The sequence below is a fragment of the Scardinius erythrophthalmus genome (assembly GCF_964197995.2).
Source record: "Scardinius erythrophthalmus genome assembly, chromosome: 4".
Classification (NCBI taxonomy): Eukaryota; Metazoa; Chordata; class Actinopteri; order Cypriniformes; family Leuciscidae; genus Scardinius; species Scardinius erythrophthalmus.
Genome location: NC_138224.1, coordinates 20,381,696 through 20,398,877, shown reverse-complemented (window position 1 = coordinate 20,398,877; position 17,182 = coordinate 20,381,696). Strand labels below are relative to the sequence as shown.

Here is a 17,182-nt window from a genome sequence, read left to right as displayed (position 1 = left end):
AGTTGCCACACACATATACACATACAGAATGCCATCTCAGAAACCAACGACAACCCAACATCAGCAATACTGATTCCTCTACAACCCTTCAGACTTGTTTAAATGTTAGCACTCTGGTATTAGCATGCAACGACAATGTTCTATACTAAATAACACATTAATTATCAATTAAGGCATGTGAATAATGGCTTGGGAGTGGAGTAACGGGAGATAAAGCTGTTTGCAGGAAAGCAGACTAGTTCAATGTCTGATTGGAAGGAAGCATTAGCACAAGCTTATTACGACAGCAGCATGGCCAGTGCTTCAGCCTACACAGGGGTCTTGTCCATCAGGAGGGGATGCTTGTCACTGATAAAGCAATTCTATTGTCTTTGTGTTCAGATCAACGCTATCTCACGACCAATTTGTACGAATTTGTACGAGGTGGCTCACCCCTGTGTAAACCCCAGTGGTTTAGGGGCGAGGTCAGGGGTAGGTCATTAGTAAGTAGGGGTGTAAGAAAAAATCGATACACATGAGTATCGCGATATTTTATTTTGCAATACTGTATTGATTTTCAAAAACACAATATCGATTTTTTATTTTTTTATTTTTATTTTTTACGTCCAAAAATATTCATGGTAAGACGGTGGTTCACGTTTATGTTGTTTAAAAGGCTCGCCGAACGGTGCGTGTCCACTGGCACGGAGCGAGCGGAGCAAACGTTTTCAATTCATTCCTATGGAAGTCGAGCTTCACGCTCAGCAGTGCATTTTGGGATTGACAGCGGACCGGAGAAAGCGTTGAGAGTGACTGAGAGCGTCAAAAGGTTGGGCAGTTCTCGACTTTATGCAAATATCAAGCGAAAAACGCGGTCGGCAGTTTATGATGGATTTAGTGCGTAAATCATTTTGTTTACAAATTAGACGCTTTGCAGTTGTTTATATGTTAAAGATTTTATTTTGGATGTGTTTATTGTTATTATATTGGCTGGGTTTATAAAATTGAAAGGATCTTTGCTTGGTGCATTTGGAAACAAAGCTTGTCTATTTCTAAATGTAATCGTGTGCATGATGATTATACTGTCCGTGTGTTGAAAAAAACAAACACACTCGTAACAGACACACCCCAAAGCGGAGACTTTACAGCGTTGCCAGCGGCACCGAGCGTAGTTTTGCCGCTGTAGTGGACGCGCACCGTGAAGCTGCGTTCACACCAAACGCGAATAGAGCGTCTGGCGCGAGTGATTTCAATGTTAAGTTAATGCAAAGACGCGTTTACGCGCGTCTGGAGGTCCTGTGGCGCGAATGTGGCGTTTAGCGCGGCAGACGCTAATTCGTCTCATTCGCGCGTCCAGTTCTTTTAAAATCTTTTAGCACATAAAAACTTGATTTCAATAGGCCTATATGACACATTCATTTTGTTCACTTTCATTCATTTTCGTCCAGTTCACGTTGTTGTTTTGTATTGTGACAGGGGCTATGTATTTTCTTTTATTATGGCCTACTTGAGAAATATAGAAATTTGCTCACTAAGAACCTGTGAAGCACAATACCAAACTGGCAGTCTGATTTTCTGTGAACTGAATTGTTTACCTAAAGTAATCTTCTTTGACTTTTATGCACATCATGTCTTTTTTTAAATATTATTTTTTCTAAAATTATAGTCCTACTTTAAAAAAATCCCAATATATCGCCTTATGCACAGTATCAAAAATTAATACAATATATTGAATCGTGACCCATGTATCGTGATACGTATCGTATCGCCAGATTCTTGCCAATACACAGCCCTATTAGTAAGAATTCATACGAATTGGGCAACTCGTAAAATATATACCATTTAGCAAAAATCTTATGAATTGAGGTCATATGAATTCATACGAATTAGCCACCTTTGTTAAAAAATTTGCAAGTCTTTTGAGGAGTTACAACGTCACTGTCGGATGGAAATCTTTCTTATGAATTTTTGTTGTCATAAATAATTACCATTGGTGACCCTTTATGTCGGTCTGTGGGTTTTGCGAATATTCAACCAATGAAAAGAATTCAAAAGAGCTTGCGACTAAACCTCGCAACGCCATTGGATCCTCAAGCTGTTGGTAAAACCTCATGAAATTCTGTGGTAGATGCTGTAATTACAGTGTAAGGGCAACCATTAGTAACATATACTGTAGGCAAGGCAAGTTTGTTTATATAGCACATTTCATACACAATGGTAATTCAAAGTGCTTTACATAGAAGAAATTAAAATAAAAGAAATAAGAATAATTAAAACAGTTTAGAATAAAAAAGAAAAGAAAATACAGTACAAATAGTCAGACGAACAGTGGCACAGTGCTCATTCAGTAAATGCATAGCTAAACAGATGTGTTTTGAGTCTGGATTTGAATGTGACTACTGTAGGAGCACGTCTGATCTCCTCTGGAAGCTGGTTCCAGCTGCGGCTGGCATAATAGCTAAAAGCAGACTCGGAATTTCTTGGTATTTCTAGCTGATGTGATCCTAATGATCTGAGTGATCTGTTGGGTTTATATTCAGTGAGAATATCTGCAATGTATTGAGGTCCTAGGCCACTGAATGATTTATATACCAGTAATAATACTTTAAAATCAATCCTAAATGTAACTGGGAGCCAGTGTAAAGACCTGAGGACTAGTGTGATATGTTCATATTTTCTGGTTCTGCTCAGAATCCTGGCGGCAGCGTTCTGTATGAGCTGCAACTGTCTTATGGTCTTTTTGGGAAGGCCAGTGAGCAGTGCTGCCAGATTGGGTTCCCGCCCAATTGGGCGGTTTTGAATTTGAATGTGCGGGTAAAAAAGGGTTTGGGCGGGTGGACAAAATTTGGGCTGGTTTGGGGTCAGTTCAGCGGTTTTCAAACATCTACATTTTAAAGTCTAATTGGTTAAAAAACTAAACTAAAGTGTGCATGTAGTCCATAAAATCAGTCATCATGACATTACTGTACACACACGCCCATGCAGAGTCAGCTGGCATTGGTGTTGACATCAACGACGAGCACGCACTTTTAGCCAATCAGCGATCAGCAGGCAGATGCGATTGAGCGCGATAAGTTGTAGCTGTATACTCAAGTGATCGCTAATGCCAAAGTGATATAGTCTACTAAACAGTAAGTTGTATCTACACAGTGAAGAGTGAGATAGTGAGCAACTCTAAAAACGTACATGTGGTGGGAGATATCGATGGTGACTATAACTCTGAGAGGAGAGCACAGTTGAATGACTTGAAATGAAATCAAATATGGGACGTGAAATATGTCCATGGTCATGTGCACACTAGCCTAACCTTACCAGACATCGGCAACTTTTACACCGTCCAGACTGCACTATACTCGACCGTGACAGCTGCTGAAAAAGGTTTGAATCAACGATGAATCCGTTTTGACTGCTAAATTCTGCGTTATGTTCTGCAATGTGTACTTCCAAGGGTTAATGTCATCGGTTCATTTCTTGATTGCCGTTTTGACAGTGTCCACCTGGACGTTTTAGTCATATTGGCTAATTCTTCTTAATTATTGCCCTGGTTTGATCTGTTTTCCTGGAATTTTTTATTTTATTTTATCATTGTTATTTTGTTTTAAGGAAATACAAATTGTGCTTATCAGGTAATGAAATTATATCATATTATTTTGGGCGGGTTTTTCTTGTAGTGGGCGGGTTTTGGTGAGCTTTTGGGCTGGAAATCACCGTCCCAATCTGGCAACACTGCCAGTGAGGAGTCAATTACAATAATCCACCCTGCTGGTGATGAAAGTATACACAAGTTTCTCTAAGTCTTGACTGGAAATAAAGGATTTAATTCTTGCAATATTTTTCAGATGATAGTATGCTTTCATTTTAGTTTAGTTATAGATTTAGTTGACTTTAGTTGCTTTGACATGACTACTGAAACTAAGGTCTGACTCCAGTGTCACACCAAGTTTCCTGACTTGATTTTTTTGTTGTTTGACCCCTAGAGTGAAGGTGTGCGTTCACCCTGAGATCTTTGTTTCCAAACGCAATGACTTCAGTTTTGTCTTTGTTTAACTAAAGAAAGTTTTGGCACATCCAACAGTTCACTTCATCAATGCATTGCCACAGGGAGTCAATGGGGCTTCTAAACAGTTTAACACACTTTTGAAAAATGTCATGTGGAATGTGGGAAGTGTGTCAAGGGCGCAGGTTGATGTTTTAAGGTACTGTACGGTTTCTTCCAAAATTTTGCCATGGATTTCTTTGAAATCAGACATAGTGACTACTTTCTCAGGTTGTGGTCCGATCTGTCTGACCCCAACTTAAGGATGTGCTGATCACCTTTCTGATATTATTGATTATCGTATAGCAGTGTCAGATTTGGGTGTGTGCTTTTCTGAACCAAATCGATTTTTCCGGCTGACATCAAATTGGCACACGTCCCCCAAGGCATTTGCTCCATGAGAGGTATTGACAAATTCTTCATGCAGAGGTTAAGCTTGACAGATAACACATCCCACAACAAGACTTCCTTTGTACAAAGGATTGACATCTGACAATGCAGGAACGATTGAGGAGTAGGGGATTGTGGGTAAATATGAAATAGCACATCAGGTTAAACCTACTAAACACTACTTCATACATGTGTGTGAGTGTACCTGTCAGTTTTAACTGCTACACTGTCTGTCTAAACCTGCTTTGGACAGATTGATTGACAACGACAGAAGGATAAGAATGAAGGTGTTTGATTGACCGAGAATGCCATTTTAGGATCCATCTGTCATGACCTGTCATCTTCCAAAATGACAGCTGAGAAATAAGTAAACACACAGTCACACACACAATTTTCCCCTCTCCCTCCCTCCCATAAACACTTCTCATTTTGCCATGAGGGGTTGCTTAGCAACAGCACACATTCCGAGTTTGTTTACAATGCTTGAAAAATAGTCAGTGAATAAGGAGTGAAAAAGACAAGAGATCACGAAGAGGAAATCACACTTTAGAAGGGTATCCATTAAAGTTAAGCTAAAATGAGAATTAAAGGCACAGTCACATCGGTGAATGGGAATGAACAACTTCTGAATTTTGAATCAATTGTGAAACAGTCTGTCCTCCTATATAAATGAACATCTATGTGTGCCATTTTTTAAAAAGGAGACATATTTGAATCAAGATATATTTGATAATTATATTTTGTAGACATACTATTGCTTTGGTGCAAGAAACCTAGATTGGCATTATTACTGGCTTTATATGTGAAATGCAAAGAACAAAAAAAAAATGCAAAAAAAAAAATAATAGACTTGATAATAGTACTTGAGATTCAAAGAACACCTTAGAATTGAGTGAAGGAGACTTACATGACCGTGTTGATGCCAGAAAGCTGCTGGAACATCTGGAGTCCACAACCCACAATGAGAGCACGGCGAGCCGGAGGGTAGGTCAGCATGCGCCAGATCACTGGGCCCTCTGGAAGCACAAATATAAATACATATTTACGTCAACATGTAGACTTGCATCAACAACAAGAATGACTCACACATCCTATTATGAGAAATACCTCTGTCACTGTTAAAGCCCCATTTACACCGACAGCGATTAAATTGATTAAATGAGATTTGAGAGCTATGGTGGTTTCATGGCTGTAGATTTGGGAATGGATGGTATTCAGTATATGGACTGAATTAAAGCCCTTTTATAGATTAGTCAAAAGATTAATCGCGATTAATCGCATCCAAAATAAAAGTTTGTGTTTAAATAATACAGTATATGTGTGTGTACTGTGTATAATTAAATTTGTATATATAAATACACACACATGCTTGTATATATTTAAGAAAAATGTGTAATTTATATATAAAAAAATTATATTTATATATAATATAAATTATATATAAATATATACAGTATATATATGCAAATATTTCTTAAATATATATACATGCATGTGTGTGTATTTATATATACAAAATAATTATACACAGTACACACACATATATTATGTAAACACAAACTTTTATTTTGGATGCGATTAATCGCGATTAATCTTTTGACAGCCCTATTAAAATCATGAAATTCAAGTGTATTGTTTGGACATTTTTATTCAGAGGACAAAATCTAGTCAACAAATTTTCTCTCTTTACGGTGTGACCAAAAAAAACAGAACTTTTAACACAATAATTATCTCTCAAATGTTTGAATGTTTGAATTAAAATGGCTGCCTACTCTTAGTAAGATGATATCAAAGGAGGCTAATCCATGGCATTAAAATAAGCATTTGTTAGTTTTTTTCCAAGACAATGACATAAATTAAATTGATTTCAAATATTTAATAAGAGCAGCACATAGGTTATTACAGAAAAATCATAAGTATATATAGAGAAAAATAATGCCATAGGGGTTTGGAAATGACATGATGAGAAAATGATGACAGAATTTTCATGTTTGGGTGTATTATTCCTATAATTCTATTCACTCCCACACATAAACCTCTATTGGGAGTGAAATTGTGCTGTGTTAGTCTGATATTGTCAGAGGAAGCTTGCAGGTTCTCGTGTCGAGTGATGACTGGATATTCTCCAGAGACAGCGACTAGGGGTGCTTATTTGATTACCGCTCCAAACTCAAATTTATGAACCACTAGGAATAGGACTGTACAGAAGAACAGTGCTTTTAATGAGACACTAACTTCATCCACTCAGACATGCAATCCTTACTTCCAAACAAAACTGGCAAAACATCTGTGTGCCCTTTTAATCTAATTGCAGTGGGTTTAGGGAACATGGTAACTAAGGAAGCCCCAGAAGTCATCATGGAAGTTATACAACAAATCTGCATCTTGTCTAAGATGATGTGAAGAACTACTTGGTTTCCTTAATTATCTGTTTTAAAGTTCAACTTTCAGTCAGACATATTTTTTCCCAACATTTTTTCTTGTATTGTACGGGCGTTGCTAGAGATTTTTGGTGGTTTCTTACTGGCCAAGTAAAAGCAGTCCACTGTGATATTTTGGTCTCTAGATTCAACAAGTCTACAGCTTGTTAGTACAGTAGAGTTTTAACCAGTCAGTAAACATTTGGTATTGTGTGTAACGACTGAGACAAGTCAGACACAAGTATTTGTTATAGTTTAACAAATGATTTTTAAAACTCACTCTGGGATCTGTGGCCCCATCCCCCCAAACAGGGCAAGAAGGTCTTAGTTACCATGACCACGATCAGATAAGTTGGTTTTATGACTGTTAACAATGTGAACAGGGCCCCTGCCACAAGACCTACAGACATTAGAACAGACTTTCCTGCATTCATTTATCGATGAACTGATTAACATGCATCCCAGAACATTTTGTGAATGATTTACTGTCTTGTGATGTGTCTTTGAATACTATTATCATTTGATACTATTATCTCTTTGATACTATGTATTTTATTATAGAACCAATGGTCAATGTAACCTCACCTATACCATGTTTGGTCTCTATAAATTGGTACTTTGAAGATCGGAATGATTGTGTACATGATATGCCGATAACTGCGCAACATATTAGTAGTACAAGAATCTTTCTTAGTTTCGTCATCAGAAACCAATCCAGCTGCACATGCAAATGAGCACGCTTAGAACAAAGGTTCATAAATCAACCACAGAGGATTTTTCCCACTTGGAAATTCCACCCTTCTCGTTGGTCAAGCAAACCCGGAGAGATGGGGCCTTTCTCAGGCTTTATTAAAGACAAATTCACAGTGACCCTCCTCTCTCTTCTTCTGGCTCTCTACTGCTGCTTCTTCGGGTTGATGTCCCAAAGGCCCCGGCAGGCTCTGACCACCGCCTGCTATGCTTTCACTCTCCCAAAGGAGTCGGACTGTATTTTCTTCAATCCAACTCAGAAGAAAACTGCAACCTTACCATCACTGAATGGGCAACGATCAACACTCTTGGCCTTCTCCGTACGTTCAGGCTGCCTTGCTGTCCAGCGTAGCCTCAGCAGGCCCCAGGGCAGCAGGCTTCGACTCACAACCAGCCATGTGCTCACTCAGGAGAGAGAGGACTCTCTCAACCACAACAGCATCAAGGACAACCTCAGGAGTTCAACGTCTTCATTCAATGCAGAAGAAGTCCATTGCAACTCCCATCATTTGCCCTGCGTGCTCTCCCCGGCCCAGGGCCGGCAGGCCACAATCTGCCCTCCAGCCATGAGAACAGCGTCGAAATAAGCATGCAAGTTCATCATATCTTCTCCATCCAGCGGAGAAGAAAACGATTGTAACTTGTACAGTAACATTTGACACTCACGGACCCATCAACGACTTCAATTTTCAACCGCTTCAAGAATTGTGTCCACTGCGCAGACCATGCAAGTATCAGTTTAATGAGATGCTCTGAAAATGATAAGCTGATGGTTCTTTTCATAGTTAAATGGATCTTTTCCATAGTTCCATTTCCTGCTTCCGGTTCCATTCTATCACTCACCATTTTACCTATGCATGCATGTATGTTTGTTTAGTTTAGTTATCTTTGTGATTTAGTTAATAAAACTTATGCACAATATGTATTTGGGTCTGATTCTCTGCTTGCAACAGTCTATTTTACGATCTTGATCTTGTTACAGGCTCTAAACTTAAGACTGTTTTACAACCCAAAGGAATTTAGTATAAACAAAAAACAAAACAAACAAGTTATAGGGCCCTATTTTACACCTGGCGCAATGCAGTGCCAAGCGCGACGCAAACGTTTTTTGATAGTTTCAATCCGACGTAGTTATCATTTTCATGCAATCATTTAGCAAATGGCATTAGCAGATGGCATTTGCACCCATTTGTGCGCCCATGGGCATGCTGGTCTGAAAACGAGGTGTGTTCTGGCGCATTGTTGGCGCGTTGCTATTTTGAGGCAACAGAAATAGACTGCGTCATTGACCAACTGAAACCTGGTCTAAAGTCAATGGTGCAATGTTTTTTTTTGTTATTTCACAAGTTCACACGTACATGAAATCTACTTTCATGTACATTATTTTAAGCATATTTGGCATGCCGAGAGTGAGGTACCTGAACGTGCTCCTCCCAAACTTTGTTACATAAAACTTAAATTCACGAGTTCACACGTACATGAAATCAAATGTAGTATTTTAAGCGTATTTGGCATGCCGTCCGGGGGAGGGCTCCGAGCTCGGAATTTGGCCCGAACCCAGTGTACTCCCCCAAAAAAGCCATGTAAGCGCAGGACAGCGATCATAAAATGAAGTTAAATTAACCCCCAAAAAAGGGAAGGGCACGAGAAGGTATTTGCAAAAAACGAGTTTGACCGTTCGACCGGGAGGGCTCTCACAGCATCCGACGGGAGCTTGGATGCTCGCGGCATCGGACGGGTAGGCCCCGCCAGCAGTTGAACGGTCAGCTCGAGTATGACGCGCGATTTTTACGAGCGTGATTTGGGAACGAGTTTAGCCGTTCGACCGGGAGGGAGCTTAGATGCTCGCGGCATCGGATTGGGTAGGCCCCGCCAGCAGTCGAACGGAGGACGCCCGCTAAACTTGGTCGGGGGTTCGACCGGCGCTTCGAAGGGGGCTGGGATTTGAAAATTGGTTTGGAGAGTGACAATCAATGGAGCGCGTCAGGTGATGGAAATTAACGATTTAATTAGTTAGGGCTTGGTGAGCGTTTCTGATGTGGAAGCGGTGGGATCTGATGTAGGTTTTGAAAGCTTCTGATGACCAGCGACCGAGGGTTTGAATTTGTTGTTGGGAAAGACCTTTTTGTGCGGCTGTGGTTGCTGCTCCGATACGAAAGGAATGACTTGAAAATGTATTTGCTGCGATACCGGATTGGGTGAGGACTGCTTTAAGATGTTTTTGGAACCAGAATCTCGTGGCTGGATGATTGGAGTCGTCTGCAAAGAGTGGATTGAGTGGGGATTTGAACATGGAACGTTTATACTGTAGGTAATTTATAAGAGAATGGTACGGTTGAATGGGAGTTGGCAGATTAAAAAAGTAAACGAAGTGACCTTTTTTAGCTCGATCAGTTTTACTTTGTTTATTGAAGAAAGATATGGTTTTGTTATCTACCACCTGTAAATCTGAAATTGTAGGGTGGATATTCGTGTCGAAGTTAGATGTGATTGTTAGTTCGGAGCAGCGGAGAAAACCGAAGAAAGCTAGGATGAACATTGCTTCTAGTGTGCGGGCGGTGTTGGTGGAATGGTAACCGAGACGAGGGGCCCTATTTTAACGATCTGAAACGCAAGTGTCAAAGCGCAAAGCGCAAGTGACTTTGTGGGCGGGTCTTGGCGCTGTTGCTAGTTTCCCGGCGGGATAAATGACTCTTGCGCCAGGCGCAAATCTAAAATGGGTTGGTCTGAAGCAGCTCCTTTATTCATAGGTGTGGTTTGGGCGTAACGTGAAATAAACCAATCAGAGCGACATCTCACATTCCCTTTAAGAGCAGGCGCATTTGTTCTAAAGCGGATTCCTATCATAACGGCGGATTTGCCAGGCGCGTGCCAGGAGCGGTTATGCGGTAACATACCCAAATTAACTTCGGTTAAAAAGGCGTATGATAATTTGGGTAAATGTGTAAGCTAGATGTTTGCTTTTATAATAAATTGTCTATCTATCTATCTATCTATCTATCTATCTATCTATCTATCTATCTATCTATCTATCTATCTATCTATCGTAATTATGTATGGTTTGCAAAAATGAAAACTGCTGCTTCTGTGTAGATGAGAGAATCAAAGTGTATGCGCGTTGTGCACACGCTACATTGATTATGGCCAAGCATGCGCCCTTAAAATAGCATATTAATAACATGCGCAACACGCCACTGACTTTAAACTATTTTTTCCTGGTTAGTTGCGCAATTGTTTTCTAAACCTGCAAAATAGCATGAAGGAACGTTTGCGCCGGAACACACCTACTTTTTTGCGCTGAACCGCCCAGGGAGCGCAAGTTCATTCCCTAGTTTAGCGACGTGCTTCTGTGGAGGGAAAAACGCGCTTTGTGCGGGTGCAAAATAGGAATGATACATGCGTCGCTGTGCAAAGTCAATTGCGCTGGGTGCAAGATAGGGCCCGGAGTGTTGCAATACATTTGGTGAGTAAGTCAATTGTAATAGGTTGTCTGGTATCCGGGCGAGTGGAATGAGTTCTTTGAATTCCTTTAATGAGAAGGGACGTTTGAGAGTTATTAATGGCGGGGGCAGGTTTACCGTAGACTAATTTATGGAAAAATTGAATGCCGCTTAGATAGCTTTTTATGGATCCGGCTTGGAGACCTGTTGGAGGTGAAATGTTTTGAAAGTTTTCCATGCGGTGAAATATGTTTGGAGGGTTCTAGGTGAAATTGCTTGGAGGATAGAATTGATAGAGGTGTCTAGAAGGGTTTTTAGCGGATGATTTATGGGAAGATCAGCTGAGAATAATGAGAAACTGGGGTTGGAAAGGGATCAGCTTCTGGCGCCAGCATCCTGAATTTCTGGAAAGAGAAACGGGAGAGAGAGTCAGCGATTTGATTTTGTGAACCTGGAACGTGTTTAGCAGTTATTATAAACTGATCACAAGCGGAGATCCAGATGAGGCGTCTGAGGAGTGGCATTAATGCAGGTGAGCGAGAACAACCTTTGTTAATGCAGTGCACAGTTGTTTCATTGTCGCAATGGACCAGAATGCTTTTAGTTGACCACTCTTTCCCCCATAAGGAAGCTGCGACAACGATCGGATAGAGCTCAAAAAGGGCAGAGGAGGCCGAAGACTGGGGAGTGTCTATGAGCTGGGGGGGCCAGGAAGACGCGAACCAGCGTCCTTGGTAAAATCCCCCAAAGACGATCGAGGGAGCTGCGTCTGTGAACAGTTTGATATCGAGGGGGAGAGAGATAAAGTCGTCGTAGAAAAAAGTTAAGCCATTCCACTGGTTAAGGAAAGTTATCCATAAACTTAACTTGTTTTTGCACTCGCAAGATGGAATAATTTGGTCTTCCAGCGCGTGAACGGATGACGCGAGGGCAAGCAGATGCGTGATGAAAGGGCGGCCTTGCGGAATTATGCGCATAGCATAGTTTAGGTGGCCAAGCAGCGAGAGTAGTTCGCGTTTGGAACAATTTGGGAAGTCTATGAGATTGGACGCGATTAAAATTATTCGATCGATTTTTTCCTTATGCATTGAAGCCTGGAAATTTACTGAGTCCAAATTGATGCCCAAAAACTCGATGGATGTAGTTGGACCCATTGTTTTCTCCTGAGCTAATGGAATTCTGCGAAAACTTTTTGCACCGTGAGGAGGTGTGTCGCGGGGATGGCGTTGTGCGGTGAAATGATTAAGAAATCATCGAGCAGATGGAGAAGGTAAGGAAGTGCGTAATTATTGGATAGAATCCAACATATGGCTTCAGATAGGGTGTCAAAGATTTTGGGGCTGCTTTTGCAGCCGAAAGTTAAACGCACAGTGAAATAAAACTTTCTCCGCCAGTTCACGCTGAATAAATGCCATGAATCTGGGTGGATTGGCATTACTTTAAAAGCTGAAGTGATGTCTACTTTTGCCATCCATGCGCCGCATCCAGCGATTTTGATCATTGTTATGGCTTGTTCGATATTGTGATAATGAAGAGAATATTCTTTGAGAGGGATGAGACTATTGATGCTCGGAAACGGAGCGTTATGAGGGGCTGAGAGATCAATTATCAAGCGCTTTTTTCCTGAAAATTTTCTGGTAGCCATGCCTATGGGGCTAATACGAAATTTGTCAAACGGGGGTGCTTCGAAAGGGCCGATCATAAAACCTGATTCGATTTCTTTTTTGATTAGTCCGTCTACTTCTTCAGGCTCTGCTAGGGAGGATTGAAGATTATCGCAGATGATGTTTTGAGTGGGCTGACATTCTATGCCCGGTTTGAAACCTTGTTTGAGACAAGACAGCATATAATTTGTAAAGTTGACATCGGGGTGATGAGATAATTCCTCGGCCAGACGGGATACATTCAAAGGAGTCGAAAGGTCATTTTTTGCACTTTTATTTACAGACTTTTGTTCAGGACATACAGTGTGGGCGTGAGCACCGCCACAGTAATTGCAAAAATGGAGAAAGCGACAGCGTTGTCTTGGCATTTCCCCTCGTTGAAATTATTGCATACTTCTCTGTTAGATGTACCATGTGAGGCTCTGCTTGAAAAATTTCTACCGAAAGAGTGATCCTCTCTTGCGAGTCACGGAACATAACTGGTAGATTTAATTTGATTCTGTTCTGGGCAGGGAGGAATTGAGAGATTAATTTGAGGGAATGCCATAGTGGCATGGTTGACGGATCTGCAAATTGCGCATGAAATATTTCGGCATCCGAGAAAAACTCTGTTATGGAGATCAGTATCCAACGCTCCCCAATAAGGACACTGATTCCATTGGGAGATACGTACGGCACATTTGGCAGAAAACAGTTTGTGGTACATGTAGAAATGACTACCCCCATACTTCAGCTCGCGCCGTCTATGGGGAAAAGCAGAACATATATTTCAATACAAAATTCGTCCAATGATAGTGTGCGTGACAAAACCTGTGTGTTGTTTTTTAAAGTAACGGATATATCGCCACAGTCCACCTGACGATTGGACTCTGATGGGGGAAACAAGGACAGTAAAGAGCCCAAGTCCACGTCCGCACCTGCGAGGATTTGAGCTCTGATGTTGTTCGTCACTGGAGGAGGTTCTGCGGCAACAGCGTTTGGAGGAGCTGGTTGAGGTGTTGCTGAAAAGAGAGAAAAGGGAGATCGAGCATGGAGAGGGTTAAAAGAAGGGAGGGCCGGGGCTGTGGCCGTTTGCGGAGGCATCCTCACGCAAAAGTCGGCCCCCGGGACAGGTGGAGGAGGAAGAAAAGGAGCAGGGTGAGGAACGGGAAGGGGAAATAATTGCGTCTGCGCTTGCCCAGTTAGCAGAGGCATCCTCACGCTAGGGTGGGCACCTGGAGCTGAAAAGTACTGATAGGGGAAAAGGTAGGAGGTAGGAGGAAAAGGGAACGTTTGAGGAGTTTATGTGTAGTTGGTGTTGCAGGGGGCTGGAGCGAGCGATGCAGTGGTGGGAGGAGCTGAGGAGAAAAGTTGACCCGGAAGGGTTTGAAGCCCTACCACGACTGGTTCTGGTGTGCAGCTCAGACTCGCTGAAGGTCTGCGGCTGCGTGACGCCGGGGCGGGACCCTGCACTGCGTGTGAGGAAGGTGGAGACGCTGCAGGACGAGAGATCGGGGCCCGGCGGGCCTTGCTCGTTCGAGCCGATGAAGTGGGAGCTGAAGGAGAAATAATTCTGCTTTATTCAATCTTCGTGAAAAGTTGACATCAGAATTAATTAGGGCTTGTCTCAGCCCTTTAACAGTCCATTTCCCTATGGCAGGGATGTTTGGATGGACCGGAGAGGAGGTAGACGAAAAAGATGGTGGATTTCTCGCCAGCGGTGGTAAGGGGAGTCCTCGGCATCTTGGTGTGCGTGGAGAGGATCGTGTGAGCCGGCGTCCCCGATTTGAGGATGGAGGCTTGATGATGTTGGTGGTTGGAGAAGGAATAATCCTTGGATCGGCAGATTGCGATGGAGGCTCATCTGTGATGAAAGATTCGTCATCAGAAGGGAAGAGCTCTATCTCGGACATGACAGCAAAAGGCGGGGCCAAATGCTGTGAAACTTGACATGACACAGAGGTGAGGAAAGGCTTTATTTATACCGGCTTCTTCTTGTGCTGATTGGTTGATTGCCTGAACGTGCTCCTCCCGAACTTTGTTACATAAAATTTCATTTAATGAGCGCGTTAGTAATGTGCGCCTATAGGCAGGTCTACAACGCGCGTACATTCTGCTTATTAAACACACAGGGACACACAGCAGCACACAAACATGCCAAATATTTAAAATAAAAGGATTACAATGTAAAAGATTATTATTGTGTACATAAAGATATGGTGGAATCCGGCTTGTCCCGTAGATGATCTGCTTGCGCACTTTTACCTCGCGCATGAGCAGTTCTGTTTGCGCTCTGGAGACGCGTTCGGTCTTTCCACTATCAAATTCCGGTGCGAGCGCAACTTGCTTTTAAAGGGAATGGGAGATGAGACTCTGATTGGTTTAATGCACATAAATCCCAATATTCATTATGAGAATAGGGACAACCCTTTTAGACCATGCTCATGGCGCACAGACCATTTTTCCCGTCAAACTAGCAAAAGTGAACTTAAGACCATGCGCTTAGATCGTTAAAATAGGGCTCTTAAAGTGTATGTACGCCAGTATTCCAATCCAATATTGCCTATTTGAAGAAGGCAGAAATTGATTTCATCAGAAATTGACAAGTTTACAGTCTATGTCAAGTTTAGCCTTTCAACCAGGATTAGGTGCTTTTAAGCATCATTTCCCACTTATTTATGGGAAGGTAAGAGTAGGGTTAGGTTTAGGGGTAGAGATATGCTTAGAACAAAATGTTCAGATAGGAAGGTTGTTCCAGGATCAACAAAGTATGTTGACCCAGGAACGCTTCTAACTCAGCAAAATCAGGACGTGCTTGAAGAAGGGTTGCAAATGAGCACTTGAATTTTCTCTTAACATACTTTACACCCTTAAATTTGCAAAGATCTCCTCTTCATCTCCATGGAAACCATTTGGCCAGTTAGCTTAGCTATTTATCAAAGGGCGAGACATTAACTGAAGCAGTGAAATGTTGGCATTACGGTTTTTGTTGTTGTTGTTGTTTTTACGAGAAGGTAATTATTTTCCTTTTGATCCTTACCATCATGGAATCCCCAATTATGTTCAACTGCAATGACACTAGCCCGGAAAAACTCCTTTTTTCTTAAACTCCCCTGAAAGCAATTAGAGTGTGCACTCTTGACTAGTGTGGCAGGAGCTTCTTTAAGTGGAAGTCATTTTACACGTCAATTACTTTTACACAATCTCTTTACAGTGAATGTTTTTTTTTTAGCATTTCATAAGACTGAGTTTGGTTTTATCAGGCTATGCTGCAGTACATTTTAAAGACATTCTAAAAAAACACACCTGAAATAAAGCAAATAATGTTACTGTCACATTCAGTTGTTGTTTCATTTTCATAGACTTTTAGTTTGTTTCTCATTATTTCCTGTGTTTCCTTAGTTGTCTTGGGCTGTCTCCGAAATTGCTCCTTATACCCTTAAATAGGGCACTATTTGAGGGGACAGCCATTTGTAGTGGTGTCTGAAACCACAGTGGACGTTATTGAGTGCACTCAATATGAGCTAAGGTTACTAAATATGTTTTGATTGGTTGTCATGGTTACTCATTGTTTCATTGATTTCACTCACCTGATCCTTGTTTTGTTCATTAAGTTCACTTTATATACATTGCCCTCAGTACAGTTTGCTCATTGTCTAGTGTTGACTGTGCTCTAGCACAGTGGTTTCCAATCATGGTCCTAAGGACCCACAGCTCTGCACAGTTTGTATGTCTCCCTTATTTAACACACTTGATTCAGATCATCAGCTCGTAAGGAAAGAGCTCTATGAGCTGAACTGGGTGTGTCAGATAAAGGAGACATATAAAATGTGCAGAGCTGTGGGTCCCCAGGACCACCACACTGTTTTACTTCATAATAAATAAAATACAATTATAAAAATAACAAGAAATAATAATAAGAATATTATTTAAGTGTAGTAGACCTATGATGAAGTGTTGCTAATATAATGATTATTCATAATTACATGAATCAATTTTGATGTAATTTGAATTTGAAAGGCTTAATATTAAAAAAAGACATATACGAAAACAATTTACTTTCAAAAATGAATGTGGCAAAACATTTTGGTAATGAGGTTTATGGAAACATTGGCTGGGACAATGCTACATCATAACAACGTTTATGCATCATTTATAGCAATACATTTGTTACGTAAAAAAAAAAAAAAAAAAAATCTGTCATCTAAGGATGTAGGATTAAAAAAAAATCGTACTCTCTAATTGTGCTATCTGACCGAACAACTCACTTTACAGTAACATTACAGCATACCTTTCAATGCCATAACCACCCGCACTAGAAATACACCAGCTGATCAAGTTATCAACAAAGAAACCCACAATCGCTAAGGTTGCCTGAGAACAAGTGACCTCTAGTGATAACAAAAATCCCTGTCAGCGATATCTGAATCGATTCAAAGATAGCAGACTGACCACTTGTGTGTTATCACGAGGCAGTGCAATAGAGGACAGGCAAAGAACGTTGGCCTTTTCCTTTCATATACA

At 41.2% G+C, this 17,182-nt stretch overlaps 1 protein-coding gene across 1 annotated transcript in view; it reads right to left on the bottom strand.

Annotated features, from left to right (window-relative positions):
- The window catches only part of slc2a13a (solute carrier family 2 member 13a), a gene marked incomplete at both ends in the record, with an annotated part of 68,986 nt that overhangs the window by 21,706 nt on the left and 30,098 nt on the right, over positions 1–17,182 (bottom strand). The window contains one exon of the mRNA XM_081363331.1: positions 5,313–5,421. Within this exon, the coding sequence (XP_081219457.1) occupies positions 5,313–5,421 (109 nt within the window). The remainder of the gene's footprint in view (positions 1–5,312; positions 5,422–17,182) is intronic.